This window comes from Corapipo altera, unplaced genomic scaffold (assembly GCF_003945725.1).
Source record: "Corapipo altera isolate COAL_440 unplaced genomic scaffold, ASM394572v1 61, whole genome shotgun sequence".
NCBI classification, from domain to species: Eukaryota; Metazoa; Chordata; class Aves; order Passeriformes; family Pipridae; genus Corapipo; species Corapipo altera.
Window position 1 is genome coordinate 5,671,113 of NW_020884910.1, and position 26,852 is coordinate 5,697,964.

The 26,852-nt window shown below is 40.8% G+C and overlaps 2 protein-coding genes across 11 annotated transcripts in view; one reads left to right on the forward strand and one right to left on the reverse strand.

Moving 5' to 3' along the window:
• STXBP5L (syntaxin binding protein 5 like) overlaps window positions 1-22,656 on the forward strand; it is a 193,951-nt gene extending 171,295 nt beyond the window's left edge. For 5 of the 9 annotated variants that reach the window (XM_027653286.1, XM_027653289.1, XM_027653287.1 and 2 more), the window contains 6 exons: window positions 11,719-11,958; window positions 12,870-13,230; window positions 14,194-14,359; window positions 16,207-16,318; window positions 16,692-16,912; window positions 17,970-22,656. In XM_027653286.1, coding sequence (XP_027509087.1) covers window positions 11,719-11,958; window positions 12,870-13,230; window positions 14,194-14,359; window positions 16,207-16,318; window positions 16,692-16,912; window positions 17,970-18,011 — 1,142 coding nt within the window. In that variant the 3' untranslated portion in view covers window positions 18,012-22,656. Of the gene's footprint in view, window positions 1-7,999; window positions 8,102-11,718; window positions 11,959-12,869; window positions 13,231-14,193; window positions 14,360-16,206; window positions 16,319-16,691; window positions 16,913-17,969 lie in introns of all 9 variants that reach the window. The other 4 variants (XM_027653282.1, XM_027653284.1, XM_027653285.1 and 1 more) reach the window with 2 other exon arrangements.
• A 3,572-nt stretch (window positions 22,657-26,228) lies between these two features.
• POLQ (DNA polymerase theta) overlaps window positions 26,229-26,852 on the reverse strand; it is a 53,161-nt gene continuing 52,537 nt past the window's right edge. For both annotated transcript variants that reach the window (XM_027653471.1, XM_027653472.1), the window contains exon 30: window positions 26,229-26,707. In XM_027653471.1, the coding sequence (XP_027509272.1) occupies window positions 26,594-26,707 (114 nt within the window). In that variant the 3' untranslated portion in view covers window positions 26,229-26,593. The remainder of the gene's footprint in view (window positions 26,708-26,852) is intronic.

A 26,852-nucleotide genomic window follows, 5' to 3' on the forward strand; every position in this document is an offset into this window, starting at 1 on the left:
TCTGCTGAAAATTTATTGTCTACTTAGGAGCATATGCTGCCACAAACAATAGATGTATTCCCAAGAAATTATTTCCTCTTTTTTTTATATTCTCATGAAGAAACATATTTTATATCCTCACTAGAAAGGTAGTATTTCAGGTTAGAATTTCGTAAGATTTTATTATTCTACCCAAGTAGAATTTTGGTTAGAGTTTGCTATCTCAGTAGTATTAAGGACTTTCTTTGTGTGGGGGCAAATCGTTCTTACCTTTTTGAAGCCTGTCTATAAGGCACTGATAATACTTGTATATTTTTTCTAATAATACTTCCAGTTCCTGTTCTTTATGACCTCTTCTGTTTGATTTGATTAAAAAGATAATATATTGTGGTGAGTAATCATAAAATATCTATTAGAATAATAAATGAATCTTCTCCTCTCGCATTGGATTTCAAAATCTTATATTTAAATCTTATCTTCTGGTACAATAGGAACTGTATTTCCAGCATTTTCATCAAGTGTATTTTCAAGCAACTTTCACACAATAAATTATTTTGAATTCATTTCTGTTAACTGATTGTCAAGATTTTGCTGACTCTCACCACTTCACTTGTGCAAAAGGATTCCTGATACAGAAAAGCATTTTTGAAGAATGTCTTTGCAATGATGAATCATAGGAAGAAAATGGAGGAGGGTTGTGTTGTTTTCTGCTGGTTGAAATATTGCAAACTGCTCAGGTTCATAAAGTGCTGATATTTCTTCCGTACTGATAGAAGAACAATTCAAAAGCCAAGTAACAGTAGCAGAGTAATGGTGTCTAGGCGTGCATCATTACTGTTACTGCTTAAACCTGTGTGTTTCCCAGTATCCTCATCATCCTCATTTATGCTGTTTAAAATGTTATATGTTGTCCTGTAGTATCTTCTGGTTTCATAAATGCAGTGCTCTCATGGCTATAGTAATAAATTCTATAATTGCTCAATGTTATATATCTTATTATAGCATGAAATTAGAACCTTGCAAGTTCTTAATAGCATATTATTAGATAAAAGGAAGAGATTTTCTTACAGTGAGGGTGATGAAACACATGAACAGGTTGCCCACAGAGGTGGTGGATTCCCCATCCCTGGAAACATTTAATGTCAGGTTGGACAAGGCCCTGAGCAACCTGATCCAATGGACATTATCCCTGTTCATTGCAGGTGGGTTGGAATAGATGACCTCTAAAAGTTCCTCCCAGCCCCAACTTTTCTGTGATTACATGATTTATGATTCTAAATATTTATGATTCTTGTTTTCACATACTTTTGACTAAGATGTTTCTTTCTTGTAATATTTAAGAATTTATTGGCATTGTAAACAAACCCGCAAATACAGGAAATTCCATTGCTGAGCTTCTAAATTATAAACTTCTTTAAGTCCTTTTTGACCATAAGTTTTTGAGATTTCAGGAGTTAGTGATTATATTTCTTTGATAAGGCTTCCTTGCATAGGGTATAAACTACATTTTTGATTATCAAGCACAACACTGTGCTTTTAATATCAACAGTAGTAAAAAATACACATGAATGCAAATTATTCCTAGTCAAGAAAATCCTTACAGAGATTCTGATTCATGATAACATTCTGTGGAATGGGACTATGTTTTATGTCCAAGCTTAGTGGATTTCCTTCCAGGCTGTAGCCAATTTGCACTGCTCATGTCTTGGTCTGTTCCAGCTCTGGGGTCTGACTACCACCCAGTTTTGTCTGCAGTTGTCCTCACAGAAATATGGAAATAAGAATTAAACTTTTGTTTGGGGAAATGCATGCCCCAACTTGTTTGCCTTCTGTCCTGTGGCACAGATCCAAAATAGTCCATCTCAGGCTAAGAGCTAATATCATATATTTTTCAAATGTGTTAAAGCCCCTTTTCCATGTAGAACAGCAGAGATCGCAGCCTGATCAAGAATTGCAGTGTAGATGAATAGACCTCAAATATCTGCTCCTCTTCTGCACAGGAAAACAAAATACGTATTTCAGTTGAATTTTTAATTGTAATTTTAGATTAAAGAAAACACCGAATTAAAGAAAATAGTGACATTAAAGAATAAAAATAAAATTGCTGTGGGAGGGAACTTGTTGTGATTATACTTGTATAGCTGGTGGGTATATGGATGTGTGCACAGATGCATGTTCTGGTACACCATTCTCTTTGCTTTATGTGTTATAACCAACTCTGAGAAGTCTCTCAGATTTGGTACTTCTTGGTTGTAACTTTCTTTCAAACAAAGAGCAGTTTGCGTTCTCCAAATGGTTTCTCTCTGCCCTTGCCATCGAGAGTTTGTTCTGGCTGACTCTGCCATTTTCTCCTTGACTGCATTCGTACAGAAATCTGGGTATTCTGCATACTCATGTCCACATGTGGTTATACATCTTGGGAAGAAAGTAAAGACAGAATAGAGTTTTTCCTTTGAAATGTTGTGTTTGGAAATTTATTCTTTCCCAGCAGCAGTGGTAGAAAACTCTTTCTTTTTGATTATTATTTTTCTTCCCTATTATGTAGTTTTTAACTAGTCCAGCTTAATCACCTTGTACTAGAAAGGCCATTTAGGTCTTGTGCTACAGACTTGCCTCTGAACAAGGAATCCTAGCAAGGTTTTGCTGTGCATTGTAATTTTCTAGGAATGCTAAGAGCAGTCTTTGAATTTGCTTTAACTTTTCTTTAAAATAATTCAGTTTCCACATGTACCTCAGTTTTGGATTAACTTTTGATTATATGTAGTTAAAATTTGATACAGAGCACTTGAATTGAAATGTCACTGTGAGCTGGCAAAACAAACCACTCAAGAGTATTTAGTTATTATCTTTAATAGCCTTATAAAAAATCCATGGCAAGTACAATACAATTTCCATTTTAACAGATCTAGTATACTTTTATACTTGAAGTTTTTCTTTTGCAGATGCATATATATATATATATAGAATGACTAAAACTGTTTGATGGATAAGGTGTTTGTTCATTTGCATGATTTTGTCCTATTTGTTTTAGAAAATGCATAGTATTTGGTATATATATGTATATATATAAAAGAAGTTTTATATATATAAAACATTTATATATATATATATATATATACCTTAAACTTCTTTTATTATTCAAAAGTATTTGTGAGAATCAACATTTTTAAAAAAACCCTATAGGTAACCTGACAGAGGCTTCCAGATTTTTTTCCCTGGTGGGTTTTGCTTTAGGTTTTGGTGCCAAGTTTTTTGAGGCTTTTTGTTTGTTTTTATATTTAGCAAATTTTACTATAGTTTTCTGTGTATGTATGTCAGGCTGTTACTTTGGTCTCTGTAACAAGTTTTCCGTAGCCTTTGGATTGATCCATACCTATATCAGTATTAAAATGTGTGTGACACTTGCTCTTGTAAGTCCAGTGTGCTGCAGTTGGGGTCCTGAAACATGATACTGAGTAGTTATCTTAGAAAAAGGAACCAGAGGAACCTGAGGAACCAGACTCAGCTATGTCATGCTGTGCACTGCAGTATATCCTATGTAACTTATATAAAGTTTATATCATTTTTTCTCTTGTCAGTTGTGGCTATGCTGTTAAGCTGTCTCCAGCAGTGCTGTATGCATAGCACATTGGATTTTTTTGCACTGGATGAGTGAATGTGACCATGAGGTTTCCTTCCCATGTGGTGAGGTGGGGGTAGAAGAGGGAGGTTTCTGTTTTTATCATTGGCTTTTTTTCTTAAGTCTGTTAAGTCTGAAGCCCACACGTGGATGCAAGGTAAGTAATGATGGCCTAGGAGATGATTGGGACAGTTTTCAAAGCCCTAGGCCTCCAAGGAAACAGAGAAAGAACTGATTTCTTGATCTAGAAAAATACTGAAAAAAGGCACAAAATTATTCAAATGCATGACAGGTTACTACAGAGAGGAAGGGATTAATCAGCTATCCATGTCTACTGAGAAAAGAACAGGACATAAATTGCTAAGGCAAAAGCCCAATTTAAGGAAGACAGTTGGGGATTCATTTTGATCACAAGGGTAGTTAGCTGCAGAAATGTATTCTCTGAGGAGGTTATTGCTTCTCTGGCAGGTTTTCAGAACAGCTCATATTCTCTGCCACATCCCCTTTGCCAATGCTCTCCATATTGCGGAGTGGATGATTTCTGGTAAACTTCCTTGCCCAAGCAACCAGCCAAACTGACACTTGCCTGATCTGTTGGGTGTGTTACAGCAGTCATGGGACCATGCTTCACAAGGCCCCTAAGTGCCATGGCTTTTCGCAGCTCAGTTTTCATAGCAGATGGAAAAGCACATGGCTTGATTTTTTTTCATTTATTTCTCAGGGAGGGGATTATGATGTCAGTTCTGCTTGTAATGCATTTCAATTTTGATAGCATTTGAAGTTACTTTACAGCACTGTCATTGGTAAGACTAGTATAATAGGAAATAACTTAGAAACATTATGGTAAACCACAGTCTCCACTAACTGTTCAGTTTGTCATCATATTTCTTATCTGTGCAGAGAATCAGATAAAAATGTTGCATAGAAGACTTGTGCTATATCTAGAAAGTATGTTTCTTACTGAAGAAAGCTTTATTTTAAAAAAAAAATTATTAGGAAGCTGAAATTATTTTTTTTCCTGTATTTAGCAAAATCACAGAACTTCTGGTTTCCTGGGCACTGCAAACTCAAAGATTTCTGAATGAGCATGCATGTGCTTGTAGGTAAAATAAAAACCTTCTCTTTTCAGCTTCCTCTTAGAAAGGAGATGTAGAGAGATTACAAAGGTGAGCAAGGGTCAAAGCATGTTTTTTCTGTGGTATGGATGAAGCAAAAATAATGGCAATTGATCCTGGGAGTCATTCAGTCCACCTACTTCTCTCTTGTGGCAAGAGAGAGCCTAGTTTCTAGATCCTACCCATGGTGTTGGAGTTTCCTAGAACTCATTCATATTTTATATTAGGTTCAGAGTAAATAAAAAATAGGACCAGAAGGTCCAGAAACCTCAGCCACTCAGCTGAGCATCATTGCCAGCAGGGGCTCGGCTTCTAGGGGAGACATGAAGAATGCTGTTCCTCTTAATACCTTGTGGCCAAAAATGCAGGAGGCATGGATGGCTGGATGGCTGGAGTCAGTCCTCTTAGGCTGATTTGTGTCTACAACCTCCAATTTTCTACTGAGTACTGCAGCCACTGGACTGCAAAAAGCCAGTGGCACTCTCATCATTTAGATTGAATCATAATCTTTGTCAGATCTAACCACTGGTTTCCCTTAGAGGTTTAAATGGAGTTTAAGTGTGTGTCTGCCTAAATCTGGTCACAACAGGGCTTGCAATGCCCTACGTCCCTGGAAAAACAGTGGGAGAAGGTTGTTGAAAAAGTGAGGTGCCTTGTGAAAGAGCATGTCTAGTGGCTAGAAGAGGCCTAGGAAGAAATGGAGAAGAGCCTTGCACGGATGATGTGAGCTGCTGATGCATGAATTCCAACTCTGTTCAGCTAGATATACAGTTCATGTTTGGTTTTTCCTTGGAGTACTTTTCTACTAGGATGTTAGGATCAACTTGATTTCTTACAAGAATCTGCAAATTTTCCTTGTTTTTGAAACAACCAACTCATTGAAAATATTGTTGTTCTTACAGTAACTGAATGTCTAGTCAGTTTTAATTTAAATGATGATTTGATTCCAGATTAAGCTAATTTCGTGCTGTACTCTAGGCATGTTTGAATTTGAGGGTGTGTTTTGCACTGCATGCTCAACTTTAGCATTTTTTCCTTGCTAGTTGTCACTCTAGATCAACATAAACTGTTTTGCTACATGCACAACACTTCCCTTGGAGTGGCCCAGTGTCCCTGCAGGTGTAGGCTTTGTGGATCTCTGAACCCTAACCCTTATGTCAACTTGGGGCTGAGGCAGAGGTCCCCAGGACCAAGGATGGCCCAGATGAGAAAGGTGTGGAGGCAGTGATGTTACACTGCCATAGCTTCATCATCCTCTACGATGTCTCTTGTCTCTGCCTTATTCTTGAGTACTTCCAGATATGAAAGTTGTACAGTAAGTTATTCTTTCCCAAACCATCAGTGAAAGACGCTTCAGCAGAATAGATAGTTTAGGCTGGGATTTAAGTTCTAGAGAATTGTGCTCTCTTTGATTAAAAAACATGTTCAAGCTTATAATCTATATCCAAATTGAACTCTTCGTGATCTTAATGTGAAGACAGGTTGCTTGTATAAGTCAAGGGAAGTGATTCATACAATTAAATATGGAAATTTTATAGATTACTCTACTGTAAAGATCTTTCATATTTTTATATTTCTATAAAAATGCTTATTTCTACTTCCTTTTCAGTATGAAGAATAGTTCTGCCCTAACAGTTACATTCTGTTTTTAAAACATGCTCAACTAAAACCTAAGCCTGAACTTTACCATATTCTGGAAATATCAAAATAAAGATCCAAGTCTGGTGACTTGAATCTATTTTCACTTTCAGGCCTTTATTTGCTGTCATTTCCATCAGTCTTGTATCAGTGTGATTCCATGAAACCATTCAGGTTACACTTCTGTTAACTGTAGCAATTTCAGGGAAATACCTTTCAGAACTTTCTGGGGCAGGGTTGAGCATCCCAGAGCTGTGAGTTCTGTGTCAGCATAGACACAGCCACCCTCGTTGGAATGCTCTGCAAGCAGTATATTCACAGGCTTTTCAACATATTTTTAGGGAAACTTATCTGAGTTGATCTGTTAGGAAATCATTCACAGTAAAATGCCAGACTCTTATTGCATTGTTTGTGCTTAAGACAACTTCTGCTACTTTCTAGTGAATTGGTTTTTGTGGAATGCAGCTTTAGAGTGGTGCTATTAAAAGGTGTTTGAAGCTGTTTTTATAGCCAAGCAAACGTGTGAAAACCCTGTAGCATTACTTCCTGCCCCTTCTTCCTCTGTGTTGCTGAAGCATTGCCACCAGTAATATGGTTTGGTCTCTGTGTCTCTGTGATGTTACTGTGTGCAGATTCATGTTTGAGGTATAATTCCTTTAAGTGTGTGTTTCCACTGGTATTCAGAGCTTTGCATGTTTTCCTGACTATATAATTTTAAAAGTGACAGATTTCTCTTGAAATTTTAAGATTATGATCTTAAACTGGCAAATATTTTAAATAGTTCCATTGGCTTCTGTTAAGTCTGGTATCTGGAATTAAAACTTCTAGAATTATCCAAGTGAGGATGATATAAACCATTTAACTTTGTTTCCAGAATATATCGATTTCTGTGTCAAAAAAGGTCATTTTTTGTATATGTTTCATAAGCAGATCAATTACTCACTATGTTAAAACCAGGAAAGGACCTATAAATAGCGTCCAAGACACTGACAGTCAATTGCAGAACTCCAGTAACGACTGTAAACATTTGCAGTGAAAAATGTTGATCTTTGTCACTGTAAGGTTGGGGGTTTTTTCATTCCTCATAACAAGTGATACTTCTGTTTTCATGATTCCTAACTTCATGAAAAAAAATACTTTATGCTTCTGTATAAATGCTAACTCCACTGTTTCAGAAAAATCACAATGACAATTTTCTGAAAGATATGATAGGTGAGGATGTGTTCCCCTAATAAAACTTTTGCTTTGCAGCTGAGAATAGACAAGTCAGAACATTCCCCTGAACACAGCATACTTTTTTTTTCTCTTCTTTTTAATTCTATGTGAAAGTAAGGAAATTCTGGCTTTATCTCTGCTAAGCAAAAGGAAGCTAAAAAAGTTTTAAAAAAAAATCTCTGCAATCTCTGCTCTGTATAGGTGACAGTTGAAACACATGGGATAATTTACTCGACTTATCTTTTAAATTCTCAGAAAACCCCCAGACCCTAAATTAAACCTTCTCCTAGACACCAGTGCACTGCAGCAGGACACTGTCAGGCAAGGAAAGAGCTGGGACAGTAACTGCTCAGGGCTACTTTCATATAAATGTCATGATGACGGTTGGCTCAATTGTTCTTGTCCTTTTGCAATGCATGCGACTTTATGGCAGTAGGTTACATTTCCAGACGGGCAATGCTTCAGCAATTACATGGAATCAGTACATTCTCACACGACGAGCGTCACTATACTGCTCGCACATGGATGAACAAAGGTAAGACTCAAAACCACTGGCTTCGTTTTTAACCTGGCATGTGGGTTGAAGTGTCCTGTGTATTTCTGTTGGTGAGGTGGGCAGCAAGTTAGAGGATTTGCAGTTGCTTTTAAATCAGAAGACTTCTGTTTGTGTGCTGCTGGCTCATAGCTCAAAGTTAACAACCAGTCCAGTGTCACAAAGGAAGTTGGTTCCTGCCTTTCCATCTGCAACTCTTTAAACCAAACCATGCATAGGAAGGGGCTGAATGAAAACATTTTGAAGAAAGCAGGATTACTGTTAGGAGAGTAGTGGTGTTTATATTGTGTGGTCTTAACGCATGGAATGCAGCTTTTTGAAATGCTCTGACTGAAGGTAACAATGCTTTTGCTCAGAGCTGTGCATTGTCTAACATCCCGAACAGCAGCATCTCCCAAACTGTAGTCCTCCATTAGCTCTCAGGGAACACTGGACCCCTCTGATGGTGCTCTCAGTTCCTCTGCTGCTACCTGCAGAAACAGCCTGGAGACTTCTTTGGGAAAAAAGAAGAACCAAGAAATCCAAGTCTACAAGACAAAGAGGAAAAAGGATATGGTGGTCTGAGATGGCTGTGTGGGAGCCAATGGATCCTGGGAGTTGGATATGTGCTGGGAATACTGGGCTTCCTCAAAGCAAGGGTCAATCTAGAGGCAGAAGCACATTTAAGAGAAAGTGTCATGTAGCAGGATGTTCTGCGAGGAGGAGATGAAAAGAGCACTGAATAGCCTTTCACAGGGGAATGTCCTGTTCCCTTACAGAAGCAGAGGGTCCAAATAAACTTTGATCTGGGTTACAAGGAGTACCTGGAAGTGGTCCTGGTTCAGACTTCTGCAAAAAGATGTTGTAGCTGACATTTTTGCTACACCCATCATACAGAGTGAGAAAAGGAAAATATACAAAAAAACCCCCCAGAATATGATGATTGGGTTAGGGATTGCTACAGACTGGCAGGTCAACTTTGAGAAGAAGGAATCTCATTTTAAGACATAGCAATCATACTAGCAAAGGATATGCCATGGTTTTTAAATTTCTTGAAGGGAGTGGTTTTATGTTTCTCTAGGATACAATAGAGTGGTTTCTAGATAAAGAATGTGGGGTAGAATCTTTTGAGAAAGGAGTCCCAGGAAACAAGCCCTAACTAAATTTTATCCTGAAACCCAGAAAAAGCAGAGATTTCTACCTTGCTTTAGAGCTAACCAATAAAGTCACATAGCAATTGCAGCCTTTGCTGTTCAGATATGTTTAATGACAACAAATTTTGACATATGTCTTGCTGATCTTTGGATTTTCAGTTTGAGTAGTGCATTTAATAGAAAATGGCACAGTATGTTCCCAAAAGTGTCCCAAAGATTCTATCTGTTAGTGTCAGTTTTGCAGAGATGTATTAGTTAACTGTACTGCACAGGAGTGAGGAACATTTCTTGTTAATTTAGGGAGGGAGAAAGCTTGATGACACATGCAAATGGCACATCATATATTTTAAGTTCTGTGTTTGTCGCCTACACTAACTGCATTTGTCCTTTCAATATCTTTCTTAGTTTGAACCTCACCATATTTGAATTTTATGTGACTGTGATATTAATACACCTGTTAAAGAGAAAATTAATTACATAATAACATTTTTTTTAAAACGAGGTAACCTTTGGGAGGATGATCTCTGCCTTGAAATTACTGTCTTCCTTTTTTTACCTGGCAGCTGTCACTGCTCAGGAAGGAACTGGGCCAACTAGTCCACTGCAGGAGAAGTACAAGTGCTTGGGGTTATGGGAGACACTAATTCTCAAGGTATTAGAAGCTGTGTTTGTAGATGTACCAACAATCTCAGTTTTATGCAGCTACACTGAGCAGTACCGAGACAGAACTAGAGAGCTACAACAGTGCCTACATGAAACTGAAAACAGGGTGAGGGCAGGGTTTGGAAGTTCAAGTAGAGATAAGTTTCTCTTCCATGAGAGTGGGACTGAAGTGCCAATGACAGCTATCTTGTGAAGCTCCTGTTTGACAAGTTACAGATGACCTCAAAGAACCAAAGGTGACCCAAGTGTGGAAGAGTAGCAGGAGAATTTGCCCTCATCCCTGCGTGCCAACTTTTAAGGTAGCATACGTATGTAGTAATGCTTGGTGCAATTCCAGTAGTGCTTTCCTGTGGTTCTCTCCAGTCTTCCTCAGGTAGCTGTGGTGAAGAGGATGACTTCAGCAGTTTGCACTGAGACATCTGTGTAGGGGAATACAATGCTGCAATATGTTGTCTGAGGAAGAGGTTCACCAGCAAAAATGCTGCTTCTGGTGGAGAGCAGGACCCACATAAACAATATGAGGCTTAATTCAGTTTTAAGTTGGACTATGTGAGAAAGTAATATTCTAATTTTATTCCTCAACAAGAGCAGAAAGTATTCCTCTTTCCAGAAACTTCTGTTGGCTCTGAAGAGATGAGTCTCTTCTGAGCTATACAAAGGATAATTTCCTACCAAATACAGATCTAATTCATAGTGATAAGTTCAGAACCAAGCCCTTTACCTCAGATCTGGTAGCTTCAACTATTTCTCCATCTCCAGGCCCTCCTGGCCAGTTTTTATTGTTACAGAAGAGCATACGTAGGGTTTCCAATGATCTAACCCCATTTTTGACTACAGGTTGGTAAACATCAGCACTGGCACAAACTGTTTTGCTAGCAGCCAGCCCTTCTCCGGTCTTTCTTCTGGCTCCTTTCCTCTTCAGTAACTTTTTAGCTTCAGTGTGCTTTATAGCCTCCATTGTGTTGCCACTGATAGTTCCTGCTAATGCCAGTACTTCCTGCCTGGCACTAGGCAAAGCAAAGTGGAGATCCTTATTCCCTACAGCAGTCAGACCCTGTTCATTGTTACCTTTCTCTGAAAAGCTCAGAGAGATTCTCTGAACCTGTGTATTTGCAGTGAGGACAACATAGCTCTGTCTCCAGCTGGCTCTCCACGTTGCCTGCTAAAGCTTGGGCAGGAAGATGAGCCAGTCAGTGCCAGCTCACTCTGCAGTTGTTGCCAAGGGCACAGAGCAGGTTTCTCACTTCACTCCCTGGGAAGCCAGAGTCGATTTTGGTTATGGGCTCAGTTTAGCAATGGGTGTCTGTTCCCCAGAGAGCAGTTATTAATAGCTTGACAATAAACAATGGCTGTGAATGCAGTGCTAGAACATCCTAGTGATGGTAACGAGCAGAGCAAAGGACACGTGCTGTGAAGTTGGTAATGGCATCTCCCTTCATGTCCTGCAGCAATGAGATACATGGATTAATTTTAAATGCATTGGTAACATATGGATCTAAAGTTATTTTGTGCTATTTAGAACAAGTCCTTTGAGCTAAGGCTGTTGTAAATTCTAATTAGTCTATGCTAATCTCCATAATAAGCAGCTATTTCTAATGCAGATCTAACTGATGAGGTCTGACAGCATTTTCCACACTTATTTGTACACTGGCAGTGAGCTGGTATCATGCTAGTGTCAGAATGTTTGCTCAGGTTATGAAAACTGTATTTTCTGTACCCTACAGGGAGTTTGTATTTTCTGCAGGCTTGTGCCTGTTCTTGGAATGCCAATTTATGCCTCTTTGCTTGTATTTATTTATGCAGAAAATAGGGAAAACTCCTTCAGCCGTTCCCGAAGCTCCAGCGTGTCCAGTATCGACAGGGACTCAAAGGAGGCAATTACAGCTTTGTACTTCATGGAGTCCTTTGCCCGAAAGAACGACACTGCTGTCTCCCCCTGTCTCTGGGTTGGAACGGGCCTCGGTATGGTTTTAATCCTCTCCCTTAATCTGCCTGCTAGCGACGATTTACGGCAGTCAGAGCCAGTCATGGTGTCACCAAGTGGTAAGAGTGCAGCTCTTTTTCTGTTTGTTATCTATCTTGGTACAAAGGGGAGATATAACTGCATGATTGGGCAGAAATTTCTTAATATATGTGTTAAGCAATGGTCACTCGCTACATGCAAGGCACACAGGTAAAGATGCCCAGGCGGGACCTGAAGCTTCATGGACTGAGACACTTTGGTTGTGTTAGTTCTGGAGATTACCTTGTGTCATGGGCAAGGTTAAATGTTTCTTGTGAGGACGGGGAAATTAGCAGAGTTCCTTCATATTGTGAAATTACAGTCCTTTGTGCAGTCCTGTCTGGGATGCTGTGACAGTTTGGCTGTCTCTCTTTCAGAAAGCTGCAGAGAAGCAGAAGGGAGTTCAGGAAAGGAAACAAAAATGTTGGCAGGTTGCTGTACCAGGAGAGATCCTTGGCTGAGCGAGTGACAGATGGTGTAGCAGAGAGAACAGAGGGCTGAGAGAGGTCAGGTCTGAGGAGAGGCAGTATGTGCTTAAAAAACGGACAGAAAAGCAGATAATGCACAGGAACAGAGGTTTCCCACCCACACTTTGTTTAGGAAAAACAATTCTGGAAGGTCATCAGACTAAGAAGAGCAGTTTTACTGCTGAGGAATAAATATCCTACTAGTATAATGTAGAGATAAACAACAGGCTATCTTTATGGTATTCAGTAGCATGTATTATATCCACTATTATAGATATTGGCTGCCTGATACTTTTTCAGGCTGTTTGGTCACCTTCTTGTGTAGTCAGAAAGAACTGAGCAAGCAAGACTTGTCACCTTAGCTAGATTAATGTGTTTGCTCTGTTTACAAAAGCTGAATGTCAGCTGTGCTGCACGCATTCGCAGCACTGACAACCAGTCTAATTGTGGTGCCAGTGTCAGTGAGAGCAAATTATGTTCTGCAGGCACTGTTCTGACACTGAAAGGAGCCGTGCTGACCTTCGCGTGCTTGGACTGCATGGGGACATTGACACATCCACCATATGAAGTATGGAGGGATCCACACAGTGCTGATGACGGTGAAAAAACAAGGAAAAGGAAACTTGTCATGCATTCCCCTTCCTCCTCCCAGGATATGGGTGATCATCAATTTGCAGTCATTTGTTCAGAAAAACAAGCCAAAGTCTTCTCATTGCCTTCCCAAACATGTCTTTATGTCCACAACATCACCGAAACGTCCTTTTTATTGCGAGCAGATGTGGTCACCCTCTGTAACAGCGTCTGTCTGGCGTGCTTTTGTGCCAATGGGCACATCATGACACTGAGGTACTTATCTAACTAATCTTGTGGCAAAACTAAGCAAAGAGGTGGCACAGTGCCACCACATTCCACATGTTTGGTCCTGAGTGCCTGATGCTCTGCATTAACTCCCTGGAGGGTGCATTTAACTCCCTGCCTTGCCACAGCCATGCCTGCTTCTTGGGCTGTCTCCATGTGGGGAGTTAAGGCAGGGGCACAGCAAAGCCAGCTCCTTTTTTTCATAGAAATCTCGTACCTGTGACTATAGATGGCTCATGGTTTTTACCTATTGTAAAAGAAAACTCTGATAATTTTGCTCAGTTATGGGGGGTCAGGTATAGAGGAGTGTAGAACTAAGCCATAGCAGGATACTGTTTATCCCATGTGAAGTAGCAAGTCCCACTCTTGCCTTTTCTGGAGACTTCCTGTTCAGAGCACCTGATTTCCCTTCCTTGTCACCTCCCCCAGGGAGCTGACTGTGCAGTAGCCCTGTGGTCATACCCTCACATTGCTGCACCCCCTTTCCCTGGCTAGGCCATTTAAATTTTAGAAAGTGCTGTCCAAAACAGCAAACCATGAGAAGCTGGAGGACAGCAAAGGCAATGCTGGAGCCTTCGTCCACAGGGTGGAAGCAGGGCCCTGCCATGCCATTTCCTGCAGATGTCCCTGGGTAACCGGGGACAAGTCTTACCCTACAAACTGCCCAGCCACATGGCACAAGCTGTACTGTGCCACATGCACATCCCAAACCCAGACAGTAGCACAAGCCTTAGGGTCATTGAGGCAAGGCAGGTGAAACTTCTCTATTCAAGCAAATGAAGTATGATGAGAAGACAGCATGTTTATGGCAGAATTTTTCAGCTTAGAGCTACACTTAACTGTTCCAGTTATGAAAAGCATAAACTTAAATGTCGGTTTAAAATGCAACCACAGAGCAGGTATACCATGTGTGGTAACTGGTGAGTAACCTGGCAATCTGCTTCTTCTCAGTTTGCCCAGTTTTCGCCCACTGCTGGACATCAACTATTTGCCTGTAACAGACATGAGGATAGCACGGACCTTTTGCTTCACTAATGAAGGGCAGGCTTTGTATCTCAGCTCTCCCACAGAGATCCAGCGCCTGACATACAGCCAGGAGATGTGTGACAATCTACAGGTAGGGCTCAAACTCTTACTGTGGTGCCTTTGTGTGGGAGGGCCAGTGACCTGACTTGTCAGGGGTAAACCGGCACACATCTACTGAAATGAAGGCTGTGCTGCAGGAGAAGGACAGATGTGTTCCTCTCCACTTGCCCTGACTGAATGATGCCAAAGTAACAGAGATCAGCAGCTCTATTGTTCTTTGGGCTTTTTTATGCACTGTCACTTGCACCTAGTGCAAGTGCATTAAGTGCAATAAGTCTTTACAATGTTAAATATGGGCTGGTTTGGGGTCTTTTTTACAATGAAAATGCAAATGAAAATGTCATTTACTGAAGAGAAGGAATTGTGAGAGGTTATAGGGAGAAATATGAGTAACAAAAGGGGGGTTGGGAAAGAGGGGGGAATAAGTTCTAGGTTATATAATTAGCAGTAAACTAGGATGGAAATATAAAAGAAATAGTCCTGCCAGCACTCATTATGCCCTAGGGAATAACATGTGCTGAGCTGCTCAACTTGCATCACTGTCTGTATCAAGTCTGAAAAAGCACTGTGAGGAGTGAGCATTGCACACAAGCTTTTGCACATCAGAGAAGGGATTGTTTTGTAGGGAACCAATTTTAAAATAATCAAAAGGTTTGACTGATGTATCTTAGACTACGGGCCTACAGTGAGAGGCTGTTACCAGTCAGATTTAATTTTTTTTTTAGCCTTAATAGCATCATACAACAACCAAACCAAGGGAAATTAGGTTCTTGCTTCTATTTACTGCTGGACTAGGGCTGCTTTTATCTTTAGTTTTATGCAAAAAAAGGTTTGCACAGTCCTTATATGTGTACAAAAAGCAGATGACCCAGTATCACATGCTACCTAGGAAAACAAAGCTAGGCTGCATGAGAACCTCCACTTAAGCTCCAAGGGCTGCAGTAATTTCTCTCCCCAGAGCAGGTGACCGTGCAGAGGAGCAGTAAGTGTGAGTCACAGCGCTGCCCTAGCACTCAGCCTCCCAGGAGCAAGTGCTTTGTGCAACACAACAGCTGTATCTGCCTGTTGGGGCTTGGATGAGCAAACACAGAGCTGAGCAACAGGGCAGCAACTGTTCCCAGTGCACACAGCCTCACTGGTGTCAAACACTACTGGGACTGCACACTTTCTTCATCAGTTTTATTTCAGAGAGCTGGCTTTTCCTAGTACTGCTGCAAATAAATCTGAGCCTGAGATTTGTTTGGGTCAACTGCTCCAAGATGTGGCACCATGACAGTGCCTTCAGCAGATGTGCTTATTTAGCATTACTGATGGCACAATAACAGAGCAGTGGGAAGGTTGTATGGAAGGTAAGGGGTTTTGTTTAAAACAAAACAACAAACAAACCCTACGGTAATCAAACAAACAACAAACCACCAAACTCTCTGAACTGCTATCAAGCACTGAATTCAGGTATGTTATAAAAAGCAGAGTGACTGCCCAGCTTGCCTGGGTAATTACTAAAGCAAACCAAATAATAAACAACAAATTGTTCATTCAAGTATAGTGTCACCTCTGCAGTTTCTAAGCAAAATGTGATCTTATCACTGGTATTTTCATCCTGCTTACTTAAAATTTTTTGTCTCTGGTAATGAACATGGGCATGGGCAGCGACAAGCCAAGTGCCTTTGAAAGCATGAGTGAATCTAGTTAGCCCAAGCATTTGCCTGTCAGGAAACATGAATGTTAAGTACACCATAGTATTCACACAACAGACTCTTTTTAAAAACTAGTTAATTAGATCCAGTGCATGTGGCTTGTTAATGCAAATAAAGAAAGCACCTAGGACTGGTTTGACCTCATTAATTTTTCACATGGACATTTTGCTGGCTTTGCTAGGACATGCTTGGAGATTTGTTTACTCCTGTGGAAACACCAGAAGCCCAAAACAGAGGTTTTCTCAAAGGACTTTTTGGAGGAAGTGGACAAGCTTTTGACAGAGAGGAGCTTTGTGAGTAATTTATTGGCTTTGGGGTTTTTTTTGGCAGAAAGTCATTCACAGGACCACCCTGCCCTTGTCATCTAGGAATGGAGTCGTACATGAGATTTAGATCATCTACAGAAAGTTGACATAATGAAGGGAGGGGAGGGTCCTTGGTTGCCTTCCCATAATTCCTTCACCTTGGAAGTTTCTTTTGAGCAATGGAGAGAGGGGCTCACGACTGCACTGTAGATGTGCCGGTGGCAGAGCAATGTCTTCCACATGTGCCATCTGCCCATCAAATGGCATCACTGCTGTAAGGCTGCAGCGGGAGATTGAGAAGCACTGACAGAGCCACAGCCAGGAACTTATTCCTGTCTGTTTGTCCCTTTCTCCTTTGCAGTTGGCGAGGCTACGGCAGGAAAAGCCTCTCGCAGTCTCGCCCAGCACATCCCTGGATCAGGTGGGATTGAAGGCGTGAGAGGAGCCGCAGGAGGAGTCATTGGGGACTTGACTCGTGCACGCATTGCCCTTGATGAGAGAGGACAGAAACTGGGAGAGCTGGATGAAAGGACTGCGAGCATGATGGCCAGCGCGGAGGCGTTTTCCAAACATGCACACGAGGTAGGGCCCTGGCACCATATACCCAGAACTAAGAACTACCAACCCTGCAACTGAGCCTTTGCTTCCCTTTGGGAAGGTAAAGTGCAGTTCTCTCCCTTCACCCAGTCATGTTGTTAGAGGTTGTACTCCTGTTAATTGACACACCATTTTTCCTGCTCCCAAACAATTAGAATGCCAAATATAAACTTCCACTGCACGCCCCTTCCTTTCATGTTTCTGTAAATGAGCATCCATTGTTAGCCTCTGAATTTAGAACGTGGCACTTCTCATCTTGCCTTTCTCACTAATTCATTATGATTTGTTTTTTTAAGCCACTTAATGCAGCACATCTATGCAGTAGGGCAGAAAACAGGTAGGTGGATGTGTATATAGGAATCTTATCTTACTGGGAAGAGGAGGAGAACATTACTAGTACAACACTGTGGTACAGTTATATAGAATAGGGCTTGCCTGGAATAGACAGCTTCTGTGCTTAGAGCTCTAAATGGAAAACCTCTTCCATCCCACGCTGTTAAGACTGGGAATCAACTAAAGTGATTTTTCTTGAACACAAAACAACATTAAAGAATACTTCCCAAACTGTATGTTTTTCATTTAATGTGCATCACATCTCTGTACAAGACCTTTACATTTTTATTGGCTTTTGTATGTGTGAGGCAGGAATAATGTGCCCCAAAATGCAAAAAGTTTGTATATTCAGAGCATATCTACTATGCTCCATAGATAAGCTTCTCTCTATATGAATAAAAAGCAAGTTCTTGGTTATCACCATACCTTCAGTTTTTGAAGAAGAAAAGTAGTTAAAGCTCCTTGGGGAAAATCTAACAAATATCAATAGCAGGTAACACACTTTTTATTTTAATGTAATAACTATGAAATTAAATATGAGATCTCAGTGGATTCAAGACCTGATGACCCTGTTAGTGAAGTACTGCATTGCTCTTCCTTTTTTAATTATGAAGTTTGTGACAGCTAATGGGCCTAGGTCATGTGTGGTACCTCATATGTAGGGCAGTGTTTTATTGCCATTTTTTGGTTTTTTTTCCCATTTCTGTAGGTGATGCTGAAATACAAGGACAAAAAGTGGTACCAGTTTTAGACTTTCAAAGAAGCTGCTTTTGGCTTTATTAAGAACACTGTTCAGGGAAGCAACATTAATTCCCAAATCTACCAGTCACTGGCCAGAGACAGTTTTTTTCTCCTAGAAGATGTTTTCCTGTTACTATTACTGGATTCATCACAGTGGACGTCAAGGAGAAATTTTACAGACCGTGAGATGGAAGCTGGAATCATGAGGGTCTTATTCCAACAGCTGGCTCATGCAGTGGCCCATTTTTTTTCCAAAAGGAACTCAACCATCACTGTGGCATGTAGTTTTTCAGAAGCTGTAGGTATGAACTGTGGGGGGTGTGTCTGGTTAAAAATATTCTGTACAAACTCGAATGTTAATGCACTTATAAAACTTTGCATGACTAATTGCCATCTTAAAAAAAAAAAAAAAAAAGAGAAAAAGAAAGCATGTTGTGACCGAAGAAAATGGGATTCATTTCTATTCTGAGAAAAAAAAAATTAAATAGCAAAAATCTTTATTTTTTAAAAGTGACATTATTAAAAGCCAGTACATTTCAAGCATGTTTGCTACCATTTTCCACATAAAAATGAGTTGAGCTGCATTTTCTTACCTGCTATTTATTTCCCTTGAAAAACCTTGCTTGAAATCAGTGCTCTTTAACTCCTAAGAAAAGAGATTTGAAATCCTATGCCCAAAATTTACAGATTTTACAGGTAGCTGAACAGGCACTATCTGAAACATCATTAAAACATGAGCATAGATGGTTTATTTGCAATTCAGAGCTCATGACACGTCATCCTTATCTGTACTTTTTAAAATGTGCTCCAGATTCATCTCAGTTGTCCTTGAAGGGGGCCACGGCACTTTTCATCCCCATGGAGTCTGTATCACTTGGTTGCCTTATTTCTCAGTAGCAGGAATAGAAAACCAGTTTTGGAAACACTTCTTCAAGTTAAGAAAGGCAATATGGGAAGCCACAGTCCTGTCAAATTCTGCTTAGCAGCTTGCAGAGCAGTGATGTTGCTCAAGTGCTCAGCTGAAATTATGTGAAGGGACCTGCACAGTAACCCCCTCAAAACTTGTGAGAGAGAGAGAGAGAGAGGGATCAGAGCAACAAGACTAAAAGATGGGTCAGAGGAGGAGCATGGAAAACCATTGTGAACACACATACATAAAATGACACCATAGGTGAGTGGCAATTGATTCTCTGCTCACACTGTTAAAAGTAATTTGCTTCTGCTTCAAAGTGGTTTGCTTGGTTTCTACAGTGAACTCTGCAAAAAACTCTGCAGCCTGCAGCTGCAGAAGATAACAGTAAGTAGAACCTATTGCCTGTTCATGCAAATAGATTCCTAGTCCATAAGAATGCTCCACATTAGCCTACAAGAGCCTCACTTCCACAGTGGAACTCTTAATTTAGAAATTTTTCCAAGATTGGCTTGGAAACAAAGCACTAAAGGATTGTTTTCATGTGCCTGGACATAGTTTCAAAATAGAAAAAGAAAGTGAGGAAGAGTTGGAAAAACAGCAGTTAAAATTTTTCTATAGAAGAAGAGTGACATCCTCTGTCCCTTCAAGGAATCCTGATGGACACTGATGCAGACAGGCACCATCCTCTCCTAACTAGACCTTAACTTCACCGGTGTTTGTGTCATCATAGCATTCAGATGATTCCTCTCAAAGATGTCTTTCCCATATTCTTCCTTTACCTACAATAAAATGCAGCCCAAGAAATTGTACCATCCACAAGTCTGGCCTCACTATAGGCCCACTGCACAAGTTAAAGGGTTGGAAGAGATTTGGGGCATTAAGTTTCACATTCACATTGTAGCACAACCAAATTTCATGATTTACAGGACTTTTACATTTCTCTGTAGGCAAAATCAAAATGATGGCCCTGACAGGTCTAGCTCAACCGGGAATGAGACTCAACAAGTTCCTCTGGCACAGGAGAAACCACCCTATGTTGTGAGAACTGTAGAAACTTGTTGAGAAAAAGGTCAAAGCCTCAGCAATGCCTGGATTTCTGCTGAGAGCTAAGGAATTGAAGTTGTCCATGACTCAAGAGGATGTGTCTCTGTGTGTGTATTTAAGTAAATGCCAAACTCATCACTCTGATGCCAACAGGAACCGGGCTAGGGAATTCCTTCCAGTGGCTGGGTCACAGAACTGACCACTTGTGTCTGTAAGGACACACTGCTCTAACCAGGTATCTAGAATGAGAAGTAAATGAGAACAACATTATAGCAATTTGATCTTCTGTTTAAACATATATGCAATGGCCTGTGCTCTTGTCTATAATCCAAAACCACTAGTCTCTGGACAACAAAATCATTTGGGGCAGCATTCAAACCCTCCAGCAGCCAACTTACTTTCCATGATGAACTGGTGTATCACAGTCAGCAGCGCACCAAGCAGCCCTACAGGTGGTGCTCAGGCAGCCATCGGGTCACTGCAATGACAAGGAGGGCACCAGGTCTGCCTAAGATTTTGGCTGTACCTCACGTAGGAGGCTGATATTGCCGAGCCCCCCATTACCTTGATTGCAGTGGAAATGGTGTCAGGTTGGAGCTAGAGCCCACTTACTTGTTTGAGAATTGTATGAAAATTTAAGAGCAACTTTTAACTGCTAATCACTGCAGCACATCCAGAGAGAAAAGTGTCTTCAACATTTACACAATGCCTGATTGACTTTGGCTGCCAACAGTCTCTAGCTTAACACCAGGGTAAAAAAACCTGCCAGTAAATTTCCATTTGCATTTTTATGCAACAGAGAAACGAGAATTTAGCAGCCCTCAAACTTACAATTTTTATTACTAAACTTTTAAGCAACCTTTCTCTAGTACTCCCCATCAGGTCACAGCTTTCCACTCATATATTTTACATATTTCCAGACAGTTAGTTACCAATTGCTATTTCTGTTAAGTTCACCACTTGTGACTATAATTATCAATTTTCTTGTAGTCTGTAGAGATCTAAAAAGTTGTATATGTTTGTATATAGAACATTCTATATATATAATATATATATGTAATGTATATGTTGTATAAGTTTGTTAGTGCACACTGTTAAATGCTTTCTATCAAGATTTACCATGTATGTGGAAAAAACCCATCACTTAAAAAGTTCAATGAGGGAGGAAAACTTCTTGCCTGGTTGATTTATTGTGAAATGAGGGGGAGTGTGGGATTTTTGAAAGGCTTGACCTGAACACTACTAAAGTCTGCTAGTGAAAGGCACAAAGCTGCAGCATTCCAAGCAAAGAGCACAGCATCTGACTGTAAGAAAGACTGTAAGACTGTGACTGGCTGTAAGAAAATCGAGGGCACTGGCTGTCACTGGATGTTGAAATCTTTCTGTGCTTTCACCTTTCCCACTAAGACAGCACCACCTCAAGCAAAATCCTAAGCTTAGACTTATCTCCAACATCACAATCCTCAGCTACAACAGGCTAGATTGGCTGGAAATATTTGTCCAATTTAAAATGCTGTTTGTTCATTTGCATACCTTGTTCCCTCACATTCTTCTTTCCAGGAGCTCTGTAACAATCACATCCAAAACAAGATACACAGACCTTCCAAAAGCACTCACACCTTTGGGTTTGACCAGATGTTTTTAATCTTACGTCTAGAGCTGTAGATAGACAGAGAAAATGCTTTAAATTAGATTATTTAGAAGCTTGCAGAGTTGGCAAGTCTTCAGTGAAGTACAAGCTATTTTATTAATTAAAATAAAATTCCTAGAGCTTTAACTTAAATTTCAAATCTTGAATTAAAAGACAGAACAATGGAAATTTTGTTTTGTATAATTACCTGGGGAGTTTTTAAGTTTTTTTACAGTTCTATGGTTCAACTACATACATCAGTTAGACATTCCCTATGGTACCAGAACATAGCTTGGTACATGAATATTTGACAGAAGTACTCTATCTACTACACATATTGTATACAATTATCACATAAAACCCCTCTAAAACAGTATATATTCCTTTTCCAGAATCCCTCTCACACCACAGTGTGTGCACTGTATCAAAGATGGGCATACAAACATTTTTTTTTTCAGTAGAGGACTTAACAAGTGAAGAAACCACTTGGAACTTGAGAGCTGCATGCAATCTCAGGCCTCCTTCATTCGTAAACCATGTGTGTTGTAACACAGGCAAAACCCCAGTTTTTGGTTCATTATACCCCTCAAATACCTTGGGCCATGCCCCCATACATCCTTTTCCATACCCTAAAGGTGAATTCAAGCACAGCATATTTCAGTCTTGAATGGTTCTCTTGCCTTGGTATGGTCTTAGTAGTAACACACTCTCTCTCATTAAGGAACAGCGTGTGGCCATTTGTAGTCAACTCTTCATCTTAGGTGTATAAGCAATAGTCACGTAAATGAGTGTTTCCATTCATGTGTTTTGTTTTGTGATTAAATCAACAAATCAAACATTGTACTTTTTTAAATAGCAACAAATATTCAGATTCAGTGTCAAGGAAATGTGGACTTAATATGTGTGGGGTTTGTTAACAAGTCATTACCTGTCTCTCAGAATGAAGGCTACTCTGGGGTGAACCACACACTCCTGTGCTAACCATGTCCTGTTTCCACAGGTATCCTAAATCAGTGTCACAAAACTAAGGCATCTTTAACTGAGGCTGTTTCGAATCCCCAGTAACAAAAAAAAAAAAAAAAAAAAAAGGAGGGAAAGAAAATAAAGGAAAGAATTGATACTAGTTGGTGTAGATCTCTTTTTTTTCAACCTCTACTCCTAAATTTATTATAGTATTTCAAAAGTGTATGCTTTGTGTAAAGGCTTTGGATGGAGTTTACACTACTCAATCATTCAGGAATACAAAAAAATGCATTTGTGGTTGTTGCTGCAGGGGGGATGGTCACTTCCCTTCCTCCAGCAGCTCCTGCAAGGACAAAACCCATATGCCAGCTAGTGATCCCATGGTTTATCACAGGGAGCTCACGTGGAGCTCATAACTGCAGTACCAGCCCCCAGGGATATTCCTAGCCTTGTACTTGGGCTTCCCAACCAACCAATGCCACCCTTCACATCACTTTCCCTTCAGGTTAAAAAAAGTCATCTACAAGCTGAGGTCTCAGAAGGGCACTTCCCCACAGCATGTTTGAGTTGTTCTATCGGGAGAGGCTCAAAATGTCAGCAAAAGGTACTGAGCTTCCAGCTCCCTCTTTTCAGCTATGTATTTACAGGAAAAACTTTACAACTCTCTTCTAAATAAAATGCAAGTAGCATGGGAGAAAGGCAAAAGGACCAAACCAGACCAGATTACAAGTGTCATTAGTTGTCACCTGCCTCTCACCACTTCTAGTGGGCAGGGAGAGAAGGAAAGCTGCAGCAGAAAGACCAAGGCAAAACAAGCTTGTGGTCTGCATGTGAGGAAAAGGACCAAGAGGCATGAGTTCCTCCTACCAAGGCTGGGCAAGTTCTGCCCCATACCAGTAGGCAGCTGAATCAAAATTTGAGTCATTTGACAAGAAAGCAAATATGAACCAAACAGAACAGGGCTGCCCAAGGGCACAGGCTCTCCCTGTGAGGAGCTGGGTCACACAGGTTCACATGATGTGAAGACAAGGCATTACTGATGACCACAGCTACTGGTCAGGACTGGATCCCAGCACAGGTTTTTTTGGCAGACAGACACCCACCTGCAGGAGCCACGCAAGGGCAGCACAAGGGCACAAGGCAGGATTAGGCTGCTGTAGCAATTCTGTGTACACCAAGTGACAGGGCTGCAAAACAGAACTCTTACCCCTTTTGCAGTGTTCATCTGTCCTTGTCTCGGGCTGCACCAAATAACAGGAGACTGAAGTGGACTGTGAAGAGACACACACAAACCAGCTGAGGAACAGAGAGCAAACACCATCAGATGCATCCCATTCTGATTACAAGGAGACAGAGAATAACCTGCACTCTGGTTATCAGGTTCTGAACTAACAAAAAGCCCAATTTCCAACTAAACACAGGCCTCAGCCCATCCGAGGTGGATGAAGAGGGGCCCACAGGCAAAAATAGGTAAGTAATGTGAGCAGCCAGGCTCCTTCTACCATCTCCAGAAAATAGCATGTACCCTTTTCTGCATAGTTCTGGGCAGTGTTTCTGCTTACCTGACTTGAGCCCTCTTCTGCTTCTTCTGCTCAGTCTCACTAAGAGTTAAAGTCTAATCAGAATTAAGGAATTTAAATAGCAGCAATCAGGCAACAGCTCAAAGCCAATCCTAATAACATGATTCAAATGCTGCAGTCGCCTTGCTCACAGAGCAGTGGCTACCTTTTATCTTCTCATTTGCTCCAAATTACTGCTTAATTAAAATGAACTCACCGAGTTTGTCAGGCAAAATAGTTTGGATCTGTGTCAATCCCCTTATTGATTAGCATTACCCCTGTCTAGAGAGCTTGTTGGGAAATACACATCCATCCTTTGGAAATTCTGAAGACAATATGTGGTTGGAAAATATTGTAATGTGCCAAAGAACAAGCAACCCAAATTATAGCAGCCCCAGTGAGGCCTGAAATACAGCACAGGTGTGTCACCGCATGACACCCAGGGACAGGAAATCATTAGGCCATGTGAATTGATAATGAGTCCAACCCAGCATCTTCACAGGCAGAGCACACAAATGGTCAGGCACCAGGGTGCCAAGGCTCAGATCTGTTAGTAACAAAAGCTTTAATAAGGTAAGAAAAAAACTACAGCAATTGAATGTTGTGGATAAAGTGCTCAGCCATCAGGTGACAGATGTTGTAGAAAACCACGGCATACAGCAGGCAGGAAGAAAACAAAAAATCTCAATGTAAAGTGAAATACAGAATGGGAAAGAGGGCCAAGTTGGTGCTGAGAAGAGCAGTCAAGGCATCCTCACCTGGGGCTCTGACTCAATACCACGTGTCCATTTTGCTGCACAACAGAGAGGTGGTGGATCAGAGTCTGGAATGCAGCCTTTTGTACATAGGACCCATTAACATCTTTGAAAACTCACCGCGTCCTTCAAACCTCGGTGCCAGGTACTTCTGATGTCAGGATAATGGCCATGCCAAAAGTGCCGCATTTGAAGTTAACAAGCTCAAACCCTGTTGAAAGCCAAGTGTGCATCCTCTCAGATCAGGCTGTAAAGGCAGCTTCAAAAGTACAGTGCTCAAAAAGGATCCAGCATAAGTTCAGAAACGAAAGAATAATTAGGGGTTTGAAAATTTCTCACAGGAGGCAAGAATGGAAGATGGAGATTGATTATATTAGGAAGGAACTGCAGAAGAAAGACATGATATAATAATTAGAGGCATAAGGAAGATGACAGGAGCACTTGTCTTCCCTTTCTGGTAGCATACAAAGGCTACATGATGAAAATTACAGAATCCAAGGTCAGGCATTGTATGAAGTTAACTAAACAGCTGACCTTGTATAACCATCACAGCTGTCTGGAAGGGAAACAAAAATATGTGATGTGAGATTTAACCAGACCAGAAGGTAGTAGTGGGGAGAGTAATGCCAAATAGTTGCAGACTAATTCCCTGCAAGCTCCTTCTTTTGAAGCATCTGATCCCAGCAGATGACCCCAGTCAGACTCAAGACCAGCTCAGCTTGACAAGCCTAAATTCCCAGAAAAACTTCCTGCCCCATCATTGGGTCGGAATCAAAGACTGAGGCAAACATTGGGGGAAATCTGAGCAGATTTTAGTGGGGCTACTGACACACAGGGTGTGAGGCTTCCCTAGGAAACTGGTCTCTGAATGAAGAGCCACAGGTTATCACCACTGTGCAGCAATTCCTGACTCCTCTCCAACACACATACCTCAAACATCAGCAATGCTGCCACATCATCTGGGCAGGTTTTTTTCTTCACAAAAAATACGAATTGCCATTAAGTCTTTAACCAATACATTGAGTTTGATTCTTTAAAACATTTTTCCTGGTGATAACTCTAAGAGACTCCAAACAATATCCCTCTTGAGGTCAGTTTGCAAGGTAGCAGTAGGATTGATTACAGCAGTCAGTCACCAAAATGCTTTCTTAAAAGTCAGAATCCAACCAACACCAGTTCTACTCGCTGTGAATGCTGCACAGCTGCTCAGAAATCCAGCCAGCTGTAAAGCCACTTGAGCACCTGAGTACCATCAGCAGAATCCAGTACAAGATAACCCTGGCAGAGGCCTGTAAAATTCTACATCAAGTGCAATCACATTGACTTTTTTTGTCCTAAACAATAACACACAAGAACTGCCAAATTATCTTTGTGCATTGTTTTAATGAAGTAATCCAGCTTATTTCATATGTAATAAATTCATTAGGCTTTGGGGTTTTGTACAATATCAAGTATAATATAACAGAATTCATTTTAATACTGTTCTTTTTGCAATTAGTAATTTCACAGTTCTGTAAACGTGCTTCACTGCTCTGTTTGAGCTCTGAAGGGTTTGGCTTGGTGAATTCATACTAGCTTCCACCACACATTTTAGAAGGCAGTTTGCATCGATGCCTGTAGAAACATGACACAGGAGGATCACACTGCCAGCAGGTGATCACAGGCCCTCGCCCGGCCCAGTCCTCGGCACCTTTTGCCTCACCACACGTGAGAAAGCTGCATTGCATGTCAGAGCTCCAGGTCCTGCAGGTCTCCCCAGCTAGGTCCAATTCTCACTTTAACATTCAGCTTTACTGAGAGTTTGATGGCATTTTCCATCTCGTGCTTCACAATCTGAGCAACCTACAAGAAAACATCAACCATCAGACACACATGTAACTTCAGTGCTTTGGTTTTCTGTCAACAACCTGGGTGGAAAGACACCTGGAATCCTCTCCTGCACTGACTTACCACCTATGGGAATGCAACTGAACATTTTAATCCTGAC